Source organism: Hemicordylus capensis, chromosome 5 (assembly GCF_027244095.1).
Source record: "Hemicordylus capensis ecotype Gifberg chromosome 5, rHemCap1.1.pri, whole genome shotgun sequence".
Classification (NCBI taxonomy): Eukaryota; Metazoa; Chordata; class Lepidosauria; order Squamata; family Cordylidae; genus Hemicordylus; species Hemicordylus capensis.
In genome coordinates this window covers 243,462,385-243,488,179 of record NC_069661.1, presented here as the reverse complement: position 1 = coordinate 243,488,179, position 25,795 = coordinate 243,462,385, and the positions used below count along the sequence as shown (strand labels likewise).

General features: G+C 42.7%; 1 protein-coding gene across 2 annotated transcripts in view; it reads right to left on the bottom strand.

The window, feature by feature from the left end:
• AEBP2 (AE binding protein 2) overlaps positions 1-25,795 on the bottom strand; it is a 49,064-nt gene that overhangs the window by 10,010 nt on the left and 13,259 nt on the right. For both annotated transcript variants that reach the window (XM_053253004.1, XM_053253005.1), the window contains exons 2-4: positions 18,352-18,559; positions 13,509-13,616; positions 8,420-8,606 (exon numbers count right to left, since the gene is read on the bottom strand). In XM_053253004.1, coding sequence (XP_053108979.1) covers positions 8,420-8,606; positions 13,509-13,616; positions 18,352-18,559 — 503 coding nt within the window. The remainder of the gene's footprint in view (positions 1-8,419; positions 8,607-13,508; positions 13,617-18,351; positions 18,560-25,795) is intronic.

The following is a 25,795-nucleotide window of genomic DNA, read 5'->3' as shown; positions in this document are numbered from 1 at the left end:
GCTTTGCAGACAACATATAACGTACCATATTTGGTGAATGTTTTACTGTAGGAAAAGGATTCATTCCAACACACTTAACTATAGCTCCCTACATTCATAAGCAAATCTGTTGTTTGGTTACATTCCTAATTATCCTAAAGAGCTAACTTATGTGCCACAATTAATGCAAACTAGGTTTGAGAAGGCTAAAGAAGAATGAAGTCATCCTAGAAGTGCTGCAGTTATACCGATTCAAAAAAGCAGTAATAACCAAAAGTCAAAATCTTGCCTGTAGGGTATTATGCTGATTTCTATACTAGAAGAATAGAAGCTAACTGGACCCAAGAGTTCTGCGGAGCTTTTTCCCTCTTTGGGAAAAAGGCTGAATGCTTAGGGACAATCCCTTGATCATTTACACTGGGTTCAATCCCATTAACATCAAGTAAACAGTCTCAGGTATCAATGAGGAGAAATGAAAAATTAATATGACAGTTTTGTCTCCACAAAACCAAACTTACAGTTTTAGCTGAGGTAGAATCAACATCCTTCTAAGATCGCAAAATCATTAGTTGGCAGTCTGTGCGACTCTGTACAACTTTCTTTGATTTGGTATTAGGCAAGGTTATAATGACCATAGAATCAGAATTGTCAAATGCTTCTAAGCAAATCTCGGTAATAAGATCTTAAAGATCTACACCAGCTCATTCATCACTCAAGACCAGCAATTTAAAAGAATTCAGACTGAAATTTGGATTATCTCTTATGCGTATGAAGTGTTAAAAATGCTATATTCATTGCCAAAACCTCAGAATGTTTCATTTAATATGTACAATCAGATTGGACAACCCTGAAGCATTTCTTTGCTTCTTTCTGAAGCATAGGCCTGAGGCCCTAACATTCGGCCTCACATGTACTACCCTTACTTTTCCTCAACTCAAAGAAGCAAACAATTTGGAGACAATTCAATGTGTGCTAAACAATTCACACAGAAGACACCAAGTACATAGAAGTAATGGGAAACTATGTGTGCAAGTTGTTCAACTTCATTATTCTTCCCCACACCTTCCCCTCCCCCAAATTGTTGAAATCTGGTTAACTGAACAAGCATCTATGTGCACATACACTTGGGACAAATGCACATGGCTACAGGCACAAGCAAATCTAACACAGGGTCCACTCACCCTCGCCCTACTGCACATAGGTTGCTATAAGGGTAGCAAGATTCTTAACCAGCCCCAAGCTGAAAAATGCCTCTGAATGACCATTCCAAGTCCCCAGAAACTAACCCAAAATATGTGTATTGAGTGCAAACCTTTGCTTCACTCAAAGGCTCTATGATGGGACCTAAGCAATCATCTTAACTGAATATTGCTTGGCCATCTACTGTAGATCCATTTCAGCACTACTTCCTAACACAATGGAGACCTTTTTGGGGGAAATGAAGTATACAACATTTTGCTAACAGGGAAACGGATACAGGGAATTCCTAAATGTGTGTTCCTTTACAAAATTGCATTTTTAATTGTAAAAACTGTTATATGTGGACAAATCCAAGGGTAAGAATCAGGCATGTTACCATTTTTTTAGTGACAGTAGCCATAAGCAAATGTTCAAGTTATGTTCTATATACCCACTGGCAAGAGAAGGTTTCCTACTAGAAGGCCATATTTTTTATAAAACCTTTAAATATTATAGTGTCTGAAACATGCAAAATACGTTGGTAACCAAAGAACTGTCCAAAAAAATCTGATTCCACTGAAAAAAGTGCCTGAGTCACTGATCAAGTCATAACAGACTAGATTCAGTTACCCTTGGAATAGTCCATATGGCCAATGGCAGCCCTAAAACAGTGAACACACAATGGCCATTTGACTAGCTCTTGGAAGGCTTCAACTCAGTACAGGTACACTGCTTTTCTTTGGTCTCGATTCAACAAAGAATGCATTGGTCCCAAGCTGAGCTCCTATTCATATAGTGTATGTCCTTTTCATTGTTTGTGACCCAAGATATTAAGGTGAAGTTGTTAACTTGGTATAGCACACTCAATTATTTAGCACACTCAATAGGCAAGTCCAAACCTTGCCTTTTGATCCCAAACTGGAGGCCATGATTTGAACAAAGATTCCAATTCAAGCACTAACCATAGGTTGCCAAATTAAACATCACAGCAAACTATGGTGAGTGCTTTATATTCATTCAGTTTCAATTTTATCCAGGCTAAAAGTCACACTGTGTGCAAGCCAAGAGCATATGAGCCATCTGAATTGAGCCTTAGTGTACTGGAAGCCGAGAATCAGAAATACAATTGAAAACAAGAACTTAAATTCTTAGGACAGTAAATATCCATGTGACTGCTTATACAATCTGCTACGAAGGTATCTACAATGAAAAAACATATTAATTCATCTTTATACATCAGGTGTTTCATTTACAATACACCCTAGCACACACAACATATTGACTAAAAGAACAGCAAAGAAGGAAAGTGTTAAACAGAGAATCCCAGACACTGCCAATGCAAACATTCAAAACTGATTCTACCAAATAAGAACTTGATGCAGACTTAAAAAAAATAAAGTTCTGGTGGTCTGAAGCCACAGTAATGTGGGTCTCTTTAACAAGAAGCAGCTTGACTTAATATGCTGCCCATATTTTCAGACTTATCTCCACAACAAAGGCAAGAAGCATGCTGCTGGTTTACATGGCATAGATACTTACCTGTGCAATGCCAAGTAATTCAAAACAGACCCCAAATATGAATCAGAAATACTCATTCCAGTTTAACTTCAACATTAATTTAGCTTAATAAATTCAAGTTTTCAATTTCAGTTAGTTTGCCACAGCAGCAATACTTTATGATTAAGACGTCACAGGTTCTACAGTGAAATTAAGGCCTACACATGAGTCTCTTTTATTAAAAATTCTTCCAACTGGGAGAATAAAGAAATATGCTCAAGTAAAGTGGTTTGGTCAGACTGCAGTACTAAAAATAGAAATATAGGAGGCCCTCCATTATCACACTGGTTACGTTCTTAGCTACCATTGTGAATGCTGAAATTGTGACAACAGAAATCTTGTGCCTATGAGAATGCTGGGGTTAGGTTCTTCAGAACATTGAGAAATATTAAGAACAAAAGCGGGGGTGGGGGGACCAGAAACCAAGGAGTACAGCACCATACCCTGGCTGCTGCAGCTGAAAAGCAGAAAAATGGCTTCACATTGTCTCCAGAAGTGCCTCCAAGCCAGAATTGAAATGTGCATGATTGGGTATATATATCTCCGAACCACAAAGAGCTGAAACCATGAACGGAGCACCCACGATAATCAAGCAACTACAAGATCAACCACGAGAGGAGAGCTGGTCTTGTGGTAGCAGTCATGACTTGTCCCCCTAGCTAAGGAGGGTCTGCCCTGGTTGCATTTGAATGGAGACAACATGTGAGCACTGTAAGATATTCCCCTCAGGGGGTGGAGCTGTTCTGGGAAGAGCAGAAGGTTCCAAGTTCCCTCCCTGGCTTCTCCAAGAGAGGGCTGAGAGAGATTCCTGCCTGTAACCTTGGAGAAGCGACTGCCAGTCTGTATAGACAATACTGAGCTAGATAGACCAATGGTCTGACTCAGTATATGGCAGCTTCCTGTGTTTCTACTGTGTAAAGAAGCAGGGGATCACTCTATGTTTTAACGATTTTAAATTGTAGCAGAAGCCTCTAACCTAACATATGGATTCATTGCCAATCAAGTTTCATCTACAGCAGGGATGCACACATTTGGCTCTCCTGCAGATGCTGGACTGCAACTCCCTGACTACTGCCAACTGTGGATGGGTATGTTCAGAGTTGTAATCCACCGGAGGACCAAAGTTGGGTGGCCCTGATCTACAGTATGGTGTGGAAAACTAGGGAGGAATATGATTGCCCTCAGCTACCACCAAATTTAAGCTGTGGTTGAGAGAGTTATTAAGGCAGGGGTTCTCTAACCTCGGTCCCCAGATGTAGTTGGACTTCAGCTCTCATAATCTGCAGGACTATGTCAAAACCAGGCCAATGTGGCTTAGGTTTCATAGCAGTTTTAGGTTTAAACACATGTTGGTTTCACGTTTAAACCTAAAAAACAAATCTTTAAACACATTTAGGGTTCAAAACATAATGTGATCCAGTGCTTCTACATAGTGGCATATTGCTGATACAGGAGAACTTTGATTGTCGTGGGTGCTCTCTTCATGGTTTCAGCTATTCGCCATTTGGATATATACATGCTCAGTTATCATTATGAAAACATGAATTTGCAGTAGGAGACCCAAGTTTGAGAACCCCTATATAAATGTGTGCCTTGGCCTTTGGGTGTCCTTAGTGGGCCTTACAGCAGGTCCTCTGCAACTAGTTTTACACTTGAGCCTTAGTTCCAAACGTAGCTGCATACATAAAACAAAAGGCAGCTGGATGTGTCTCAACCAAATGTGAGATCTGTCTCCCTTGACAAGTATTTTGTTTAAACTTACATCAAGCAATATGAAAAGTCTGTCTGTGGTGATCAATTCACCTGGGACACATGAAGCTGTGTGACTGATAAACAAACGTAGAGGTAGGTATGAACCAGCCCAGTCTGTCAGCTTGTGAAAATACTAAGTTTTAATAGATTTTTCCTTAATGCTTCTTTCGCATCTTTGTTGTTCTAAGTAATTGAAGTAGAACAGCAAGTGCCCCAAAGTTGGCAGGATCTAAACACACAGTCCAATATAAAAACTTAAGTGCAACTGATTAAAAGTTTCTTCTGAAATGCTTATAATTATATCCTCCTAAAGTTACAAATATTGTATAATCAGAATAAGGTTTCAATTACAACAACTTCATAATGAAAAGGAAAGGAACGTGGCCAGGATTAAAAGTCCCCCAAAATTACTACTCTCATGTTGTAATCCTTTAAACAGGTAAACATCAGTGTTCCCTCTAATAGAGATTCCCAGATGTTGTTCACTACAACTCCCAGCATCCCCAGCTGCAATGGCCTTTGACTGGGGATTATGGGAGTTGCAGTCAACAACATCCGGAAATGCCTGTTAGAGGGAACACTGCTACACATTAGCAGAAGAACTATTCTGGTATCTAATTTCTGAAACGTCTCTTCAAATTAGTCTCCCAAATAAGACAATCAATGGGGGTGGGTGGGTGTTGTGTTACATAAGGCCACAATGTGAAAAATATCTTAAATTCATTTAAGAGATTAAGGAGTTAGTCACAGGGTCGTGTGTTCACTCCCTCCAGAAGCAAGACCAACTGCCCTCTTCTGCTGGCCACAAACATGGAGAAAAATGACAGCAGCATCAATATTAACCATGGTTTAACACTTTAACTGTGATTAAGAGTTTTTCAGCACTTCATCTGGCACAATAATACAATGAACAGCCTTCATGTCTATTCCCCTAAGGCTCTGAACATTACAGTGATTTAGATACAGAATTGTTCATGCTGCTTCAGAGCCCAGACAATAGCATTAGCCACATCATTCTCAGATGACTGCTCTGAAGAAACACATATCCTAACATAAGCAACAATTGAGGCTCTCTCCATTGTTCAGAGGGCCTGCAAAACGTTCCCTCAATTCTCACAAATCCCTCTCAATTATGAAGTCACACTGGCTGACCAAGTTGGGTCAGTGCACAGAAACTACTTCCTCAAGAGGAAGGGAATCAGATTCCAACCTATTCTCATCATGCTCTAGCGTAAATCTATCCCCAAAACCTGCCTGGGCAAGCTATATCCCCTCCAATTATCACTCTTGCTCCTTTAAAGGTAAAGTTGTGCCGCAGAGTCAGTGTCGACTCCTGGTGCCCACAGAGCCCTGTGGTTGTCTTTGGAAGAATACAGGAGGGGTTTACCATTGCCTCCTCCCACGCAGTATGAGATGATGCCTTTCAGCATCTTCCTATATCACTGTTGCCCAATACAGGTGCTTCCCATAGTCTGGGAAACATACCAGTGGGGATTCAAACTGGCAACCTCTGGCTTGCTCGTCATTTCCCTGCTGCCTAACTTTATTTCACAGCTAACCCCATTAAAGAATCTGTCCATATCTTTGTAAGACTGGAACTATTTTCCAGTCTCTCATAAACTAAGAGAATAGATGGTCTCCATCTCTCAAGTCACAAGGTCACAATATCAGGAGGAAGCATTTCTAGCACAAGCTTACAAATCAGGCTCTTTAAAAAATTAAATTGACAGCTTGTGAAGACTGCTTAGCCATCAGACCAATCTGTCAAAAGCTTCCAGGGGAAGACAGTTTGGTGGTTGGAAGCTATTATCCATGCTTCGTTGAGAGGGCAAGTTTCCTCCTCTTCTGAAAGAGATGTTCATTAGACCAATACTGAAAAACCCCTCCCTCAATCTTCACTAGTGGTCGGTTCCTAATCTCCCCTTTTTGAGCAAGGTGATAGAACATGTGGTGGCAGCCCAGCTGCAGGGGGTCTTGGATGACACACAGCACCTGGACCCATGTCAGTCTGGTTTTGACCTGACCATGGGACTGAAACTGCTTTGGTCATTCCGATGGATGATCTATGCTGGGAACTAGACAAGGGGAGTGCGTCCCTGTTGGTTCTCCTGGACTTCTCAGAGGCTTTTGATACTATTGACCATGGAATGTATCCTTCCAGTCTGCCTATCCATGTTGGGGCTGAGTGGGTCAGTCTTGGACTGGTTCCAGTGCTACTTGGAAGGTTGGGCCCAGAAGGTGTTACTGGGGGACTTTTGCTCAGCCCCGTGGCCACTGGGGCTTGGTTTTGTCCCTATGTTGTTTAACATCTACATGAAACCGCTGAGTGAGATCATCCGGAGATCTGAGCTATGGTGTCGGCAACATGCAGGCAACACTGAGCTCTTGCTCACTATGTTATCTGATTCCAGGGAGGCAGAAGAGGTTCAGAGCTGTGGTTTTGGAAGTTGTGATGGGCTGGATGGGGGCTAACAAACAAACTTAATCCCAACAAGACAGAGGTGATGGAAATTAGTGGAAGACCTCAACAGGGCATGGGAGTTTCTACTTGCTCTAGATGGGGTTGCACTCCCTCTGAATGAGCAGGTTTACAGCTTAGGGTTCTCATGTTTCAATTATTGCTATGTGGGATTGCCCTTGAAAAGTACTCAAACTACAGCTGGTGTGGAATGCAGCTGTTAGATTAATTTCTGGAACTGTACGCAGTGCACATATTACACTGATTCTGAAGGAATTGCACTGGCTGCCTATTTTTTTCTGGGTACAATTCAAGGTGCTGGTTACTTTAAAAACCCTATATGGCTAGGCCCCCAGGCACCTTAGGGATTGTCTGCTCCCAGCTGGATCTACCCACCTAATCAGATCAGCTGGGAGGGCTCTGCTTCACATGCTGACGTTCGTTTGTCAAGCACATGGGACAGGGCCTTCTAAGTGATTGCCCCCAAGCTGTGGAACCCAGTCGTCGTTGATATTCACATGACTCCCTATCTCCAAGCCTTTTGGAGGAATCTGAAGACCGCCCTTTTTATACAGGCATTTGGCCAATGAGTGGCCTCCAGCTCTCTTTTTAACATAGCTGTGTTTTGTTTTATCAGGATGTTTTTGAGTTTTTATTACTGTTTTTTACTTTGTTAACTACCCTGGGGTTTTCGACAAAGGGTAGTATGAAAATATAAATACATCAATAAAAAAATAAATAAATCTGAAATGTTATGGCTTACTAAAAGTAAATTTAACTGAAGTTAACCCACTAGCAAACTTCAAGACAAACTGAGCTCATTTTCAAGTGGATCCTCAAGAGCTAACACACAAGTTGAGAGTCCTGACAGGGTTAGGAGAAGCTTATTTGAAAATTATGGTCTACAGTGAAGTTGCAGCATACATTATCGTGAGAGTGAAAATAATCTGTGGATATAACTGTTTCAAAGGCTTCGTAATAACAAGAGAGTTTCAAGTTTTCCTTTTTTCCTAAAAAGCTATGAGCTACCAGATAAGCCACCCCGAAACAGTCAGAAGCAGGCCTCCAGCGCAGCGTAAGATTATGTCTGGGGGCTGAAATATTCCAGTGCATGGGCACAAAGCTTTGCATGTGCCTAAAGGGACTCTAAATTGCTGTCCAGATCTCTGAATCTCACTATAGTGCAGGTACAATGCCAGAATCATTTTCAATGCCAAGTTATCATGCATTCTGTTGAGCAAAGGAATTACATAAGAATCCGTTTTTGTATTATAACTGCTGAGAGTCTATAGTTGAGCCCTCTCTGAAATTTAGTTCAGTTCCTATCTACTGCAGCACTCTTTTGGTAGAAACAACTTCGTCTTCCTGTATTTTCCATGGAGTATAATCTGAAATCCAAAACTACAAGCAAGTGGAGTGGGTCAGGGAGAAAGGCTGAGACATTAACTAAAAATGAGAAAGCAGCTAGAAAAGGTCACTCCTGCATTTGCTTACGTAATGAGCGCCTCCGTTTGTTCTTTAGTTTCCTTCTTTTGTTCATCCCTGCTTTGGAAGGAGATTCTTCTTTTGCCTTTGGCTGGTTGGTAACTTTTGAAGAATTCTGCTGACTGAAGTGTGTTGGAACGTGACGAGCCAGCCCACTCTGGGATGCAAAGCTAGCATTGCAGCCTCCAACAACACACTAAAGGAAACAAAGTTGACAACACTCACTCAATTAACCATCACTGTGCCCAAGAGACCAAGAGTGAAAGCAGCTGATTCATTTTCACTTTGTTCTTTTTGTAACGAAATTCTAGCAAATTCAGTCTGCATCTTGACAAGCATTTATTTCAAACAGCGGTATCCTGTTGCCAAATCTTACTTTTAAAAAGCTTCTGACAAAATGACAGCTGAATCAAAGCTGAATGCTAGCACACACAATCCATTCCAGAGATACTTTGTGAACATGCATTCTGCTCTAACTTAACCGGCACTCATCTGTATCACAGGCTTTTTTTAATGCCTCACAAAAATGTCCATTCCTATGAGCATTTCACATAGCACCTGGGATGTGTCAAGGCCTGGCTTATTAGCACTCTCTACTATAGCTCCTCTTATGATTTTTTTTTAAATTCAATAATTTTAAATACTTTTCACTCTAAAACAACTTCAGGCTGCTGAGGAGAAAGTGAGCTGTTGCCTACTCTGAAGATGTAGACTTACAACACTTAATAAATATATACATATACATTTATATTTTGGAACACTGGAATATTTTCATGGTTTAGAAGCATAGGCTTTGCAACCCAGCCTACCAAAAGTCATTTTTTGATAGTTGGCTCCCAAATATGACCACAGAAACATCATACTTTGTTAAATGAACCCAATTCTTCTGTTTTATTGAAGGGTAAACTGGGATTCGTCCCCGTCCCCCTTTTACAACCTACTATTATTTTACATACATTAAGTATTGCATTTCATGTCACCAGGGTGGACAATTTTTAAAAATCGATTTAAATATATTTTAAAAATACACCTTGCTTAAAATAAAAATTGAGCCTAATGCAAATATATCTTAAACCTGAACTTACTATGGCGTAGACGGCGGGAAGTTAGCCACTATGGCTGCGAGATGAACTCGCAAGGAAGGCATTTAAGACTGGCCTCCTTGAGGGAGAGCAAGTATGAGCAAACATGTTCCACAGAGACGGAGTGTAAGGCGACGTCTCTGTCCTTTAGAAAGTTCTGAAAACGTGTCCATTTATGGGACTAGGAGGCAACGGTAGCAGGTTTACATGAGGCACTGACTATCCTCTGTAGATCTACGGGCAGGCTGGGACTATGTGCCAAGCTGTGAGATGGAGACGCTGTAGGTCTGGATGTAGGAGGCGACTGCCCTGCAGGGAGAGGAGGTGAGGGGTGAGTGGTAGGTGGTGGTACTGATGGTTGGAGAGGCGGAGGAACGAGGGCCTCCTGGGCCACCATGGGGCAATGAGTATGCAATGCAGCCGGTCCTGGGAGATTTTCTGAAGGACTCGAGGAAGTAGAGGAATTGGAGGGAAAGCATAGACTAGACTTCCCGTCCAGTTCAAGGCAAACGTGTCCCCGAGGGAGTTGGGGCCGATCCGGGACCTGGAGCAATACAGGTGGCATTGTACATTCATTTCTGATGCGAAGAGGTCTATTTCTGGGAGGAACCAGCAGCGGAAGAGGGAGTAGAGTGTGGGGGGATGTAGTTGCCATTCGTGTGACGTTGACTGGGTCCTGTTCAACCTGTCTGCTGTGACGTTGTCCTGTCCCTGAATAGGGACTGCCAGGGGGGTGACGCTGTGGCGAATGCACCAGTACCACATTTCCATGGCTAGGAATAGGAGGAATCTGGAGGAGGTGCTGCCCTGCCTGTTCAGGTAGGCCTTGGCGGTAGTATTGTCCGTTTGAACCAGAACGTGAGATTCCCATATCAGAGGGAGGAAAGCTCTTAGAGCCTTGAAAACGGCCAGCAATTCGAAGTAGTTGATATGGTGAGCGGCTTCGGTCGGGGACCAGGTGCCGTGGATGTTGTGGTTGTTGGCGTGGGCACCCCAGCCATCCATGGACGCGTCCGTAGTGAGTAGAAGGGCATGACGCGGGGTTTGGAAGGGGGAGCTGACGCCGAGGTTGGCAGGGTCCATCAACCACAGCAGGGAACGCAGGACTCAAGGCGGAAGCATAAGGGTGCAGATGAGGGAATCTTCGTGTGGGGAGAAGACGGAGAGGAACCATTGTTGCAGAGTCCTGGCACACAGACGAGCATGAGGGAGGATGTAGGTGGTGGAAGCCATGTGGCCCAATAGGCACTGGATTGTTTGAGCTGGCTGACACAGGTGGTAGAGAAGGTGGGATGACAAGTCCAGGATAGCCTGGATCCTGCGCTGAAGTAAGATCTTTGACTGGATGGAGTCGAAGATGATCCGGGGGATGAGATGGGCCTAGGTTCCATAATAAGTGTAAGGGGCGAAGAGCCCAACAATATCCTGTCTGAAATCGAAGATTCTGGTCCCTCTTCATCCGAAGACGAATCCAAGGAGTCACTCAAGACCAGAGGAGGAAGGGGTCGGATTCGAAGCCGAGTTGGAGGTGGCCAAGAATCTGGGGTGATCGTAGCTATGGGAGAGCTGCACGGGAGAGCTTCTCGGTGGAACCCACGGCAGTAGCAGAGACGTAGTTCGGGGTGGAGGCAGAGGAGGAAGAGTTGTTGTCTCCGAGTGTGGGTTCGGTATCGAAGCCGGTACCAAGGTCAATGGCCAGGGTGAGACACAACGCCGAAGGGGCAGTTCCGTGGTGGCCGAGGCTCAGCGGTGTTGGCGAACCTCTTGGTGGGCGTAAAAGTAGTCCGCGTCTTCCTCAACTTGACGGGCATAGCGCTCATCGAGAGCAGCCTCGAGTTCCCAATTGGACCAACGACAGGGCTGCTCTGGGGGAAGCTCTTCAGGTTCAGAATCCCGCTTGGATTCGTATACGGGATCGTGGGGATTAGATGCACAGACCACCTCAGCATCCAGGATGGTCTCCATTTGAAGCGTACGGGATTGGTGTTCGGTATCATAGGTCGGTCTATGCTTTTTCTTAGGAGGCTCCGCAGAAGCATGACGGGCCTTCTTTCTCTTTTTGGCAGATTGGACCGAGCGCGGTTCAATAAGTGCCGCCATCGAGATCAACACTGCTACAGAACTCTTCAGTACTGAGGTCGAAGCCCGAGCCACGGGATCGACCGGCACATTGGCCTCTGGAGTGTTAACTGAGATCCCCGGTGGGGAGGAAACAGGCTGTAAGCCCCTGGCCAAAGGAGAAGCGCTCGAAGGGGCCTGCATCGTAGGTGGTTTGTCCGATCCTGAACACTTGAAGGTCTGTTCCCAGAGCCAAGAACGAAGTCAAGATGCCCGATTCTTGCGTGCCTGTTTGGTAAAGGCCGTGCAGTGCGAGCAAGAGCCAACCTTATGGGCCTCGCCCAAGCAGAAAAGGCAAAGTTTGTGGCCATCGGTGGAGGGGATCTTAGATCTGCAGCGACCACACTGCTTAAAGTTTGTAGTCTTGGCCATAGGCCGAAGAAAGAGTGGAGAGACCATAACATGCTGGGCCTGAAGGCCACGACGTAATGGCAAACTCGAAAAGAACTTCAAGGGGGAAAGGGGAGGGGGGTACCGAGGATGAAAAAAATATGCTAACAAAGGGGAACACTGAACAAAATATAGGGTAAAAACTGGTAAGGGTAAATACTCAACAGTGTAGTCTAGCAAGAAGTGCTCAACGATGTGTCTTCTATCGCAGACAAAGAAAGACTGGAGAGGGAAGCCCACACAACCGCCTATATACCGAGGGGGCGGGGTTACCGCCAAAAGTTAGAACTCTAGCTTGGAAGCTCCGATGTGGTCTCTGCGCAGGCACAAAGCCCATTTGTGTAAAGCACAGAGACCACGTCGAAGACGACCAATTTCTTTTGTTCAAAAAAATTGGTGGAGAAAGCACCTTAACCCTATCAAGGAGAATCTGTAAAAAGAAAACTAAACAATGAAGGGAGATGACAGTAGAACATCAGAAAGACTGTGTATACGCACACAGGTTACATGAGCATCTTGCACTCAGTATCACATGTATACATATCTGCTGCTAGGAAAGAGTCATGGGTGTAGAGTTGGTGCAATGAGTTCCTGTCTCTCAGAAACAAGTCCATATTCTTGACAAGAAGCAGACCGATGAAGAAGTGGAGAGGGCGAGTAAAATATCCAGATGAGACCTTAAGAGACACTGTAGAGAGGTCCCATTCTTGTGATAACAGGTCCTTAACTGTTGGGGGACATGTAGGCCTCATGCTAGGAAAGGGAAAAAGTCCTTTAGAAGGGGCCCACTTCTCAGGTGATGCACCTATAGTCTCTTATGCAGTATGGGAGAATCCATCATTAGAAACACAGGGAGATAAATCTGTAACACACGTTGATCACAAGATGATCTGCCTCCCTTTGTGGAGGTTGTGGGTAATACATGCTATATAGATAGCCTGATGGTGGGAGGGAAGCAGCAGCGCCAGTGCTCACAGGATGCATGGGCACTAAACAACAATGGGAAATGCAGCCATGTTGCCCTGAAAGCCAAACTGATGTTGCTAAGAAAGCAATTCTCCAAGACAGCACTTTCAGAAACGCCACACACACACACACACACACACACACACACACTCTCTCTCTCTCTCTCTCTCTCTCTCTCTCTCTCACACACACACACACACACTCACACAGGCCAACTAAACAAAGACACAAGCTCTCAAAGTATGGATGGGATAGTAGTGGGAGGATTAGAACAATGGTGAATATCAGCCAGGAACAGGAGAGGAGACCTTCAGCTGTAGGAAATTAACAGTCTCCACTTGAACGAAACTGCAGGCACTTAAAAACCAAAATGTTGCATTACATCTTTTCCACTGAGTTGTGAGATACAGCCGACTGGAGCTGAGGATCATCAGACAACTCATTGCACCACATTTTAGCACTGTAGGCAGAATAAACTAGCTACAAAGCAAGAAAGTGCTTACTGGCTCTACTAATATACATTTTTCAATAAGGTGTCTTACCTTGAAAGGTTTGTCACCACTGTGTGTCAGCATATGCCTCTGCAACCAACTTTGACTTGTTGATGGTGTTTTATACACTTTGCAGCCTTTCCATAAGCAAACGAACACCTAAGTAATGGAAACATTCATTAAAGCTGAAGGAATGTCCCTCATCCCCACACTGAATTTTTTTAGTATCCTATACTGGTTACAGTCTCAGCTAAACTGACAAGACTACAAAGCACAGAGTGAAATTGTTTTCTTTGATGCTGTTGCTGCAATTCAACTTTTATCAGAAAACCTACTGGATTTTTGCTGGTGATGCAAACTTGCGTGTTAATACAGCATTCCAGCTCTCAGAGAATACCATGACTTCATTTCTCCCCAGCAATTCTGCTCAAATTGTCTAACATGGCAGCACAGCTCCATCCAGATTCTTAAGAACATTCCAAAAACAGAATGTACTAGAGCTACACTCAACTCTATCACGAACAAGATCTATAGACATCCCTTACAAAAGGTTTCTGGGGAAGCCTGGAAATTATAAGAGGATATGTGAACTGTTACAAATGAAGGAAACTAACACTTAAATTCACAATAGAAAAGTAAACAGCAGAATCCTATAAGAATCATTACTAGAATGAAAGTAAAGATGTAGCCTACATAACCTCTAGTAAAGATGACCAACTTAGGGAATTGTGGCAAATGATTGTGTGAAAAACAACTAGTAATAAGGGTTCCATTAATTCAATGAGGATTAAATAAATTCAGTAAGAACAGATCTACGCAACCAATGGCAAAACACAAAACTCCCTCCCATTAGAAAATGTTGGTGGCAGTAACTATATGCAGACTGAAATTCTCTGGGCACTTGGTTTGCAGCACTGTCTGAATGCTGAACTAAGTGGACTACTGTTTGATCAAGAATGGCATGTGAAACAAGCTTATAGATATTTGGAATCCCTAGGAGCAAATGTTCCTTTAAAAAAAATTTTTTTTTAATTCAGTTTTTCCACAACACAAAAAGGAAAGCACAAATAAAACAAACAAACAAAGAGAAAAAAGAGAAAAAGCACATAAGGACTTCCATCTCATCATTGAAACAAGTGTCAGTAACTAGAAGCAAGTGTTCTTTATTCTTATCATCCTCCTTGATCTGCTTTTGATACTCGAGTTAGCATTTTAGTTGGGTGAATCCCCAAGCACAGCTGCAGGTCAGCTCTTTCAAGTCTTTACTATAAAATGAATTCTGATATTTCTAGAGATTGTCTGTTTACCCCTGTCTTCATTGTCTTCTCTGTGCAGAATTGTAGATTTTAAGCTGCTCAGGGCAGGAATGTGTTCTCTCATTCTTTACAAAGTGCCCTCTAGATATCAACACCAACAATAACGTGGAACTGAAGATGAATACCCAAATGCTTCTGCTCTCTTACACAGAATGCACCGTTTTAAATTTGTTCTTCAACTTCAACATTATAAAGTTCACAAGCTTCTGTGGTGAATTTTGCACAAGCTGTTTTCACAACTTTTTCCTGATCCACCAGGGTTTACATCCTACAGCCTGTATCTTCACCATATTTCTTTTACTATAAAATACAACTCCCTATACCCTGTGGAACAGCACTAATAAATTTTCTTTTTGACTCACTGGACAGCATCCAGACTGTCAGCAGAAACTCCTTCCATTCACAAAAAGATTTCACTGGCAGAGGGTTAGCCTGGATGCTGCCCACTGTTCTGAGTCAATGGCTTGTATCCAAACAATTCCAAGTTAAACTACTAAAATTTAACCCAGCTGAAACAAAGAGCAACAAACTGAAAAAAGAACCTGTTATTCCAAGTGATGTACCTGGCCTTAACGTTATCGATTTCCAAAATCCCAAGTAGATAACCGTCTCTGGCTTAAGATATTGATCACCAAGTGCTGCCAAATCCCTTGCTCGTGGCAAGTGTCCATGGCACTCTCACGAAAAAGACATACAACATTAACATATCCTGTGCTGCAATATGGAGAAGGTAAGAAACAGCAAGTGTCTCTTCTACTGTTTATCTTCTCCATACCATAGGATGTAAGAAATCCTCCTCTTTTCCACAAGCTCTCTACATATGAATCAGGACTTAGGAGGAGGATTCATAGCAAGAACAAAGAAAGGCTGGCTAGTAAGCCAAGCCAATGTTTGCAGACTCCTGTATGTAATCAGTACCTATAAGAAAAAAATATTTTTCAATTTCTTATTTAATGCATTTATATGCTACTTCAACTCATGTCTCTAGGCTGTTTACATCTTAAATCATGGATTACTAATCCACCATCTGAAAATCACTGTAAATTAACGCTTTAAGGAACAAGTAAATTACTGGTTGTCCAAAGTGTGCAATTAAGATCCAGCAAATGAGAAATGAAAGACATGAGCCTTTCTACCAATTCACCAGCAGGTGGTACATGTCCATATACAATACAGCAAGTGGTCACTTTTTACTCAAATTTAAAAGGCATTCTTCGTTGGGACTCAAGAAAATGATTTAACATTTTACTGTATTTACCTGAATCCAAGGCTAGGTATTTGCTTTTCTTTGCAGCCCTTCTATGTTACTTAGGGCTAAGCAGAGGTTCAATCAGCTTGGGGAGATGGAGGCATCATTTAGCTCCTGAAAGGGCTTTTGATTTTTTTTTAATGCACTTTTTCCTTCTTTGGGTTTGAATGGGGACCTTCCAAGAGGGAGCCCACTAACACCTCTCCCAACTGAGCCACCTCCATAAGTTTGAAATGGGGGGAAGCAAGAGCAAAAAAGCTAAGGGGTGGGGGGTATAAAAAAAGCTAACCAAGGCAAAACCGAAAGTAATTGAGCAGTTTTAACAAACAGACTAAATTAGAACATAAAGTAATCATCTTTAGAATAAAATGAAGTAACTCCCTTCCCACCCTGGCAAATGCAAAGAAATAAAGAAGGTAAGAGAAGGAGAAAGGAACAAAATAGCCTGATTTTTTAGAAGCTGAGTAGGAGCTCTTCAAAATCACTGTCTTTAGAGTCAGACAGGACAGGAACTAGGTTTCTGGCGCCACCTACTGGCGAACAGGAAGCTAGCCTGCATAAAAAATTTAACCCTATCCTGTCTCGAGCCATGTGATGACTGATAAACCATATTAAGCTGATTACCTTCGTCCACCATAAGGAAAATAGGTTTCCCTCAAAGTTATTTGATGTTAGAAACTGGGAGGTTATCTTAAATACAGAGTCCTGTTCCTTTCAGGTAAGTACCAATACAAGCCTGTATTTAACCTTTTTTATTTTTAAGCGAGTTGCTTTAAATTCAGAGACATCTTCTATTCATGTAAATATGGTGGTAAAAGCTACAAGGCAGGCATCATACAATATCTGACAAATACATAAATCCCCCGAATGGCCCGGTGTAGACATAACATACAGAGGTGGTGGTTTTGGTTTTGTTTTTTAGATTTTGTAAGTCATTGCAGAATGCTCATTCTTGCATGATAAAAATGTAAACAAAAATACAACATGTACATGAGCTTCACTTATTCTTAGAATTCTTGAGCCCAAATTGTACCCTCAGACAGTTTAAGGTGCAGAAGGATCCTATTACAACAGGACTGAGGAGAATAAAAACAATGACCTATCAATTTAAAACAAAACATGGCATTATTTTAAAGAATGTTCCTTCTAAACTAACATTTAGTAACAGTTTGCTCTGAACTGAAAATACTAGCTCCAGGTTAATTGTGTGCCTTTTCAACAGTACTTGGTCACAGAACCGATCAAAGGAAAACTCAAACATTTGCTTAGGGCCTAAAGGAACTTCTCATAAAGCCCACTGACAGTTAAATTATATAGAATGCCAGAGGTCTGTTATAGCCTTTTTAAAAATTCTAAAGCAAAATCACTTGATAGTCCAGCCTTGCTCTATCAAAATAATACAGGAAAGTGCTAGTTAGCACACCAAGATGCCATAAACACAGCCTTACTTTCCCAAACAGGATAGAATTTCTTTCAAGATCAAGTACAAATTCATCAACAGTCATAGCATCAAAGCCCTGACAGATTGTATGTTCATGGACAAACTGACTCCTCCAAGTTGATTTAAAGGACATCAACTCAGGATTAAACAGCATAAAAACAACTCATCTTGGAGAGTCCCGACTGTTGTGGTAACAATAAAGAGAATGACATATAATTACTCTACCTAGAAAACAAATTACACTTTCATGTTATGGTTTTTCTTTATGATTATCTGAATGACAAGTGTAGTTCTTAGGAACACAGGAAGCTGCCATCTAGTTCAGTATTGTCTACACTGACTGGCAGCAGCTTTTCAAGGTTTCAGGCAGTCATCTTTTCCAGCCCAACCTGGAGATGCCAGGGGCTGGAACAGTGGTCTCTCTAATGTTTTTCATCTGTGCACTGAATAAGTTTTGTTCTGGGCAGCAGTATCAAGGCAGTGTGTGCACATGTGCATTAAGAATGGGGCCTCCCTGACTGAACCTGAGTGGGTTTTAAAATTAACTGAGCAGACATTTAAAAACTTGTGTGTGCGCACATGTGCACGCCTTAGAAGGAACACTGAGCTGGACCTGGGACCTTCAGCATACAAAGCAGATGCTCTACTAATAAGCTACTTCCCCATCTTCAACAGTTTGTAAGTAGAATCTACTCTTAAGCACCCTTTTTTGAAAGTTCACTGACTGAAATTTATTTCAAGTATTCCTAGTTATTTTAAAAATGTAGCTAGTATAATATAGCCTTTCCCAATAAACAGATTTGATATTTAGCTGAAACAATAACAGATAATTTCCAGCACATATAATGAAGACAATACAGAAAAACAATAAGGCAAAAACAAACAAACCCCTCCTCGCTGGCCATCAACGTGTATGGAGCGAATGTGATCTGCCAGATCGGGGCTGGAGTTGAAGCAAGCATGGCACTGGTCCCAGCAGCAGTTATAAGCAATGCTTTTTGCTGATGAAGCAGTAACTCCTTGTCCATTCATCATAACTGGCGTTGAACGACCACTGGAAATTGTGCTGTCTACATCCATTATGGTACTGCTTATGCTATAAGATGGGGAAAAAGAACAAGTTAATCATCAACTTTTTGACATTTTCAACTGCACCATTTCAAATAAATTTATATTGCAACTTAAATGGCAACAACCCCAAATCCTAAAACAAAACTGTAAATTCATTTTATCAATAAGCATATTCTTCCTGAAGCCAATACTGGTGAAACATAGGAAGCTGCCGTATACTGAGTCAGACCACTGGTCTATCTAGCTCAGCATTGTCTGCTACACAGACTGGCAGCAGCTTCTCCAAGGTTGCAGGCAGAAATTTCTCTTAGCCCTATCTTGGAGAAGCCAGGGAGGGAACTTGAATTTTCTGCTCTTCCCAGAGCGGCTCCATTCCCTGAGAGGAATATCTTACAGTGCTCACATGTGGTCTCCGTTCAAATTTAACCAGGGCAGACCCTGCTTAGCTAAGGGGACAAGTCATGCTTGCTACCACAAGACCAGCTCTCCTCTCCAGGAGCTTGGAGGGGTCTTGGAGCTCAGTTCCCATTCAAAGGAGATCAGAATTCGTAGTTCAAAAGTCTTTTACTTTTGAACCAAGAACATTAGACTTCTATCCAGGCTACAAGATACTGTGTGTCACGTTCCAGGTAAGATGATGGTTGAAAATACATTGCTTACAAACAGGTAAGGCAATTCTCTTATTCCCTGAACAATTTGAGTAAAAAGGTTCCTGAAATAGTAATTTAGTTGAGACTGAAGCTTCCTTGAGCTGCAAAACTAGCTCTGTGTTTTGCTGCAATTGAAGTGCAGACGACAAATCCATCCCACTTCCCCAAATCCACAGTTTGACTATATATGAGAAATTCTGGTCATACTAACCCAGCTTGTTCTTTAGTGACTTGCTCCACTACATGGCAGCATTCTTCTGCCTCCTACTGCAGTTCAAGGCTTAGGAATACAGAAATTATACTTTTACTGAGTCCGACCATTGGTCCATCTAGCTCAGTATTGTCTACACAGATTGGCTGTAGCTTCTCCAAGGTTACAGGCAAGAATTGTCACCTAGAATATGACTCGTACACCTGCCTTCTCCTCAGCTGATCCCATTTCAGAGGCATTATTCCATTCTTGCATGATAAATTTGGCAGCTATTATTTTACTGTTGTTCATATAGACAATACACTACAGTCCTAAACACACTTACTCAAAAGTAAACCCTACTGTTAACAGTGGGATTTATTTCCAAGTAAACATGAAGACTGGGGAAAGTAAACCAAGCTGCAAACCCACTGTAAGCCAAACACAAAATGACATGCTCTTTCTCGGTCTGAAGAAGTGGTACCAGGACTTGCACCCAGTCTTCAAATAAAAGACAGTCATGACTCTCATTCACACAGTCCTATGAGGGGATAGTTATCAAGTGATACCACACTTCTATCCATGACAGCCATTTCAAAGCATCACTGTCACATTTTAAATATTTATATTCTACCTTTTGAACCAGGAAGGATGCTCAAGGTGGCAATCAAATCACAAATTAAATAGAAAACAGCAACTCATAACTAATTAGGTTCACCAGCAATATGCAAATATAAGAAACCAGCCAGAAAAACTCAGCAGAACTGCCAAGGAAAGAAGCTCTTTCAAAACTCAGAGAGCCTTAAAAGTTATTTGGAAAAGTGTAGTCTTTGCCAGATACAACAACAGGGAAAGGGAAGCTTTCCAAAGGAAGATTCCCCTGGAAGTTGCAGAGTCTTGATGTCACTGCTGAGGAGACCCTGTCCTGGATAAGTGATGTTGGATCTCAAATGGTGAGGGGACCCAGAGAAGGGCCAAATGAAGTACAAAAGAGTTCATATAGGAGAAGATGGGCTTTTAGGTATCCTGAATATAAACCATGTAAGGCTTTCAAGGTTAACACAAGCTCTCTGAACTGGGCTTGAAAGCCAACTGGAAGCCAATGAAATTATTTGAAATGTGTCAACTATGGCCCATCCCAGTCAACAATCTGGCAGTTGTATTTTGAACCAGTGGTAATTTCAAATAACTTTTCAGAGGCAGCCCCACAAAGAACATTTCTGTAACCTAGTCTGGAAGCAATTAAAGCACAGACTAGCTGCCAAAAGCCTAGGTACAATCCCTAGCAACAAGTTTGATGTTGGCACCTAAACTATTTTTCAGCTCTCACTTCTCGTTGTTAAGAATTTGTCCTAAACTGTTCATCTTTTACACATCCAGCCATTTGAAGCAGGTGTCCCATTTATTTTAGATACAAAGTCTAACCCTTTTAATGCCCTGGGACTTTTGCAACCTCTCCAATGTTTTTAGGCTGTGGAATACATAAAACCTTTTCACCTACAGAATACCAGGACAATAACAAAGCATTGATTTTACTGAAAGCAGGAGAGGGATCTTTTTGTTATTATGGTCAAAGAACCCCTACTTCAATAGAATCGCTGAAGTGTGTTGAAAAAAGAAATCTGGACTGCCTTCATGAAATATACTGGGAAAAGAAATAACTGCCACAATGGTTCAGACCAATAATCTACCCAGAGATGCCCTATGAATACTTCTAAAGATTAAGTCCAAACAAATTTCCTTCTATAACTCTGTTGCATGCTAACTTTTGAGCCCTCTGGTTCTTGTGTTCCAAGGATAACTGTTCTCTATTCACATCAAATTCCTTTGCATCGGGCTTCCAAAAATATTTACAGATGGCAGCTAGCACAAAACACAGCTAGATTAATATCCGAGGCCATACAGATGGATCATATCACCCACTACCAAAAGAACTGCACTCGTTGCCAATTCAATTCTGGGTTCAAACTTCAAAGCCTTGACTTGAATTCTAGGTAACTGAAGGGACCACCTGTTCCAAGAAACTTGAATTTTACGAGATCTTTCCGGGGGGGGGGGGGGGGCAGCTCTACCGTGCATGCCAGCACCAACAGAAGTCTGGTTGATGTGTGCATGAGAAGAGCCCTGTTTGGACATGAAAAAAGGGATGCTGCACTCATATAGAGCATCCCAGAGAGTGCCATCCCGGCACTGACATGCTGGGAAATATCACTCTTCACAGTTACAGTGCTTGAAGAGGCAAGTACTGCAGTGCTATGCTGTAGTGAAGACAAATGAATCAGTCTTTAAATCACCATGGAAGTTAACCAGTTAGTTACGGAAGTAGGTTGGATAGCCACAACTACAACAAAATGCTGCACCAGAAACTGTTTCCACAATTTCTTTCCACCCAGAAAAGTTTAATGATAGTATTCCCTAGCATAGTCAAGGGTTATATGCATCTTTGCTTTCTATACCAAATATTGTCAAGAACACTATGATCCCAAAGGATCCTAGAAGATACCTTAACTTGAAACCGAGGGAAATTGCATCTGTTGGGACAGAAGCAGCTGAATATAAAACAGAACAAACGGATAAAATGACATTTTCAGAGATGTCAGGGAAAAAATTAACAAGCAAGGCCCAAAAGGCCACAGTGAAAGCTTAAGAAAGGGATGCAGGTAATACACATTTCTTGACATAAACAGGATCAACGAGCTCTACAGAAAAAAGTTGGCATCCATTATTCTCAATGGGCCTTGCAAAATTCACTCTCTCATGCTATTACAATTAAGGAAGGCAGTTGACTGCTCATCCCCTCAATATTGTTAAGAACCACACTGAAGTGCAGGTAAGTAATAAAGCTGGCCTACCTAAAGTTGCATGTATGCAAGGTTTCTCAAGCTACATTACTAATTATGGCAGCCACCTGCTTAAGAGATTAATCTTCGAGAAGAGGCCTTCAGCAGCAGATAAGTTCCCCTTCCACTCCCTTTCCTGCTATTGAGCAGGAAAAGGAGGCATGGGGCAAGCCGATTTACTGCCACTTGGTCAGGGTGCTCCAGGTGCCATGACTGATCAACAATCAAGGTCCCCTGTCTCCTTTTTTGTAGCAGGAAAGGGAGGGGGGCAGTTCCTGCACAGCCAAGGCACTCCGAGTGCCTTCACAATGCACTGGTCAATCAACCCCAACCTTCTGCCCAACCTTGGTGCTGATGGGAAGCAGGTAGGAATAGTGATGCAACTGCTGGGATTGCTCTAGCTCACTTCTCCAGCTGGAGGGGCCGGGACACATCACAAATGCCAGATGGTGGTGGCTCACAAGTGAAAATATGAAAGCCTGATTCAAAGTCTTAGGTTAGTGCCTTCTTCCAAGCACTGCATTATTAACTGAATAAATAAGGAGACAGAAAGGCTCACTGCAATTTATGGGAATTTCAGCCATTCCTATTAACGAAAGAAAAAGACTGGATGTAGTCCATGAGCTACACTTAGGGCAAGTTCAGACGCAGCACAGAACGTCAGCTAAAGCTAAACTCCACACAGCATCCTTCAACAGAGTGGAGTGAAATATTTTGTCTAACTGGTGAACTGAGCCAACATTTCTTGACCCCTGCATACCAGTAGGTGCTTAAGAGCAGGAAAAGGAGGCACAAGGAGCTGGGTCTTGTAGTAGCAAGCATGATCTGTCCCATTAGCTAAGCAGGGTCTGCCCTGGTTGCATATGAAAAGGAGACAAGAAGTGTGAGCACTGTAAGATACTCCCCTTAGGGGATGGAGCCATTCTGGGAAGAGCAGAAAGTTCCAAGTTCCCTCCCGGGCAGCATCTCCAAGATGGCCCAATGGTCTGATTCACTATATGGCAGCTTCCTATGTTCCTAAGAGAAGTATTTTAACCAAGCATCTCTTCCTCCATTGTCTTTCCCTTCTCTCTTCTTCCCTCATGTGTCTAGCATTATTGATGTCTACCACAATCCAGTCAACCAATCCCATAATTTTGCCAGGAGTGTGTCCGTCTGTTTCCATTGCATGACCAGCTCTTATGTTTGGGACAAGAACAAGCTCTTCAAGCTGGATGCCTTTGTTTAGGAACATAGGAAGCTGCAATATACTGAGTCAGATCAATGGTCCATCTAGCTCAGTATCGTCTACACAGACTGGCAGAAGGTTCTCCAAGGTTGCAGGCAGGAATCTCTCTCAGCCCTATCTTGGAGAAGCCAGGGAGGGAACTTGGGAACTTCTGCTCTTCCCAGAGTGGCTCCTTCCCTAAGGGAATATCTTACAGTGCTCACACTTCTAGTCTCCCATTCAAATGCAACCATGGCTGACCCTGCTTAACTAAGGGGACAAGTCATGCTTGCTACCACAAGACCAGCTCTCCTCTCTAATTTTTGTCTGGGAAAGGTTCAAGCAGATGTAATTTTGATGATTTGCTAAGGAAAGTATTGGAATGCTACTCGCATTAACAGTTAGTGGATATCTTTGGTTCCTTGATGAATTTTCAGATACTATATTGAAAAAGTAGTGCTAATTCTTAGCTTCAAAAACGATCCTCAGTTGCTGATGAACGTTCAGCTGTAAACAACATTCAGCAGTGCATTTTGATGCCAAATGTAAAATATGCTAGAAGAAAATGGCTTTCCTGACTGATCTGAAGTCTGTTATGCATATGCTAAACAGTGGTCTCCAACCCTTTTTCTTCATGTGAACCACTACATCATTGAAAGCTTTTGCACACCAACACATAAGTAAACCGTTTTAAACTTTTTTAACATAGCCTATGGATGATGAGAGTAAAACCGATATCAAGGGATATTAAACACAGGTATTTCTAATAATTTATTATGCTCACTCAAACAGATTACTCTCATCATAGTACATTTATCTCTACAGATTACTCTCATCACAGTACAGTGCCTCCCATTGGGGAAAGAAGATAACACTTTACCTAATGGGAAGTCTGAAGGAGGCAGTTTCCCCCAATCTGCTTCACAGGGTTGGGCAGACCCTCCAGAGCAGGATGGCATGTGGCACAGGGAGGCTGCATAAGTGTCTCATGGCATTTTTTATTCTTATTACTACTACTACCACCAGCTTTATTTATTTTTTCCCCATGGACCACCAGTGGTCCGCAGACCACAGGTTAGAAACCACTGTGCTAAAACACCCATAGAATATTAAAGGTAATTAGCCTTTAATATTGGCGCTTTGAGGCAGGCCGGCTGTTTCCCCCTCCCTCCTGCCCTAGTCCCTCCTCTCTTCCCCTTCCCTCCAGCCCCGCGCACTTTAGCCCGCCCCCGTCCCGTTCCTCCCCACACACAGAGCCTCACAAGGAGGCGGCCGTCCAACAAGGGCCCCGCCACTGCTGGTTTTTTCTCCCTCCTTCCCTCCCGTCTGCCTGCCGCTGCGGCTTCTCTCTCCCCCTCTGCCGCTTTTCTCTCCCCGCTTCCGCCCACCCGCTGCTGGTTTTCCCTCCCCCACTCCTCCGCCCGCCCACTCGCTGACGCCACTTTCTTCCCCCTCACCTCCTCCCTCCTCACTCAGCCAGGCCTCTCGCCGGAACTCTCACAACATGTCACAAGAGTTCCGCCACCAAATCCTGGACATGCATGCCGGCTAAGAGAATTAATTATATAAACTGTAGAAACAGGAATTCCTCAGCCAGAGCAATCTTCCCTTAGACATGAGCTTGATTTCCTACCACTGACTGAATTAGCCCCAAGGACTGGAGAAGATCGATTAAATCCAATACTAGTCTCACACCTAGAGTGCTCTCTATAAGTCAATCCAGACAGCTTCCTCCATGACATCATTTGACCTCTGTACTTCTACTACAATGGAATAGGAATTCCTTCCTTACAAGGGAGCCCCCTTCAGATGAGACCCTCAAGATAAGAATGTTATAGTATAAGAAACCCAGCTCAAAGCTAGCACTCTGAGAAGTCCAACCTGAACACCACAAAAGCCCAGAAAAAGAGAGCATCCTATGGATGCTTCAGAGTTTCTTGCCCTCAAGAACCGTGTTCTCTCTAATTTTTTTCATCTGTGTGCAGAATGAATTTTGTTCTGGGCAGTAGTATCAAGGCAGTGTGCGCGCACATGCATTCAGAATGGGGTCTTTCTGATTCAACCTGAGCGGGATCTAAAATTAACTGAGTGGACATTAAAAAAAATTCATGTTTTTTTATGTCCATACACGCACGCACGCCATACATGCACGTTCCCTCTAAGTTGTATGCATGTGTGCGCACTCACACATTTTCTGATGTCCACTCAGTTAATTTTAGATCCTGCTCAGGTTGAATCAGGAAGGCCCCACTCTGAATGCAGGTGCGCACACACTGCCTTGATACTGCTGCCTAGAACAAAACCCATTCCTCACACAGATGAAAAAAGTTAGAGAGAACACTGACGTACACCTTAGAGGGAGGAACACTGCTCA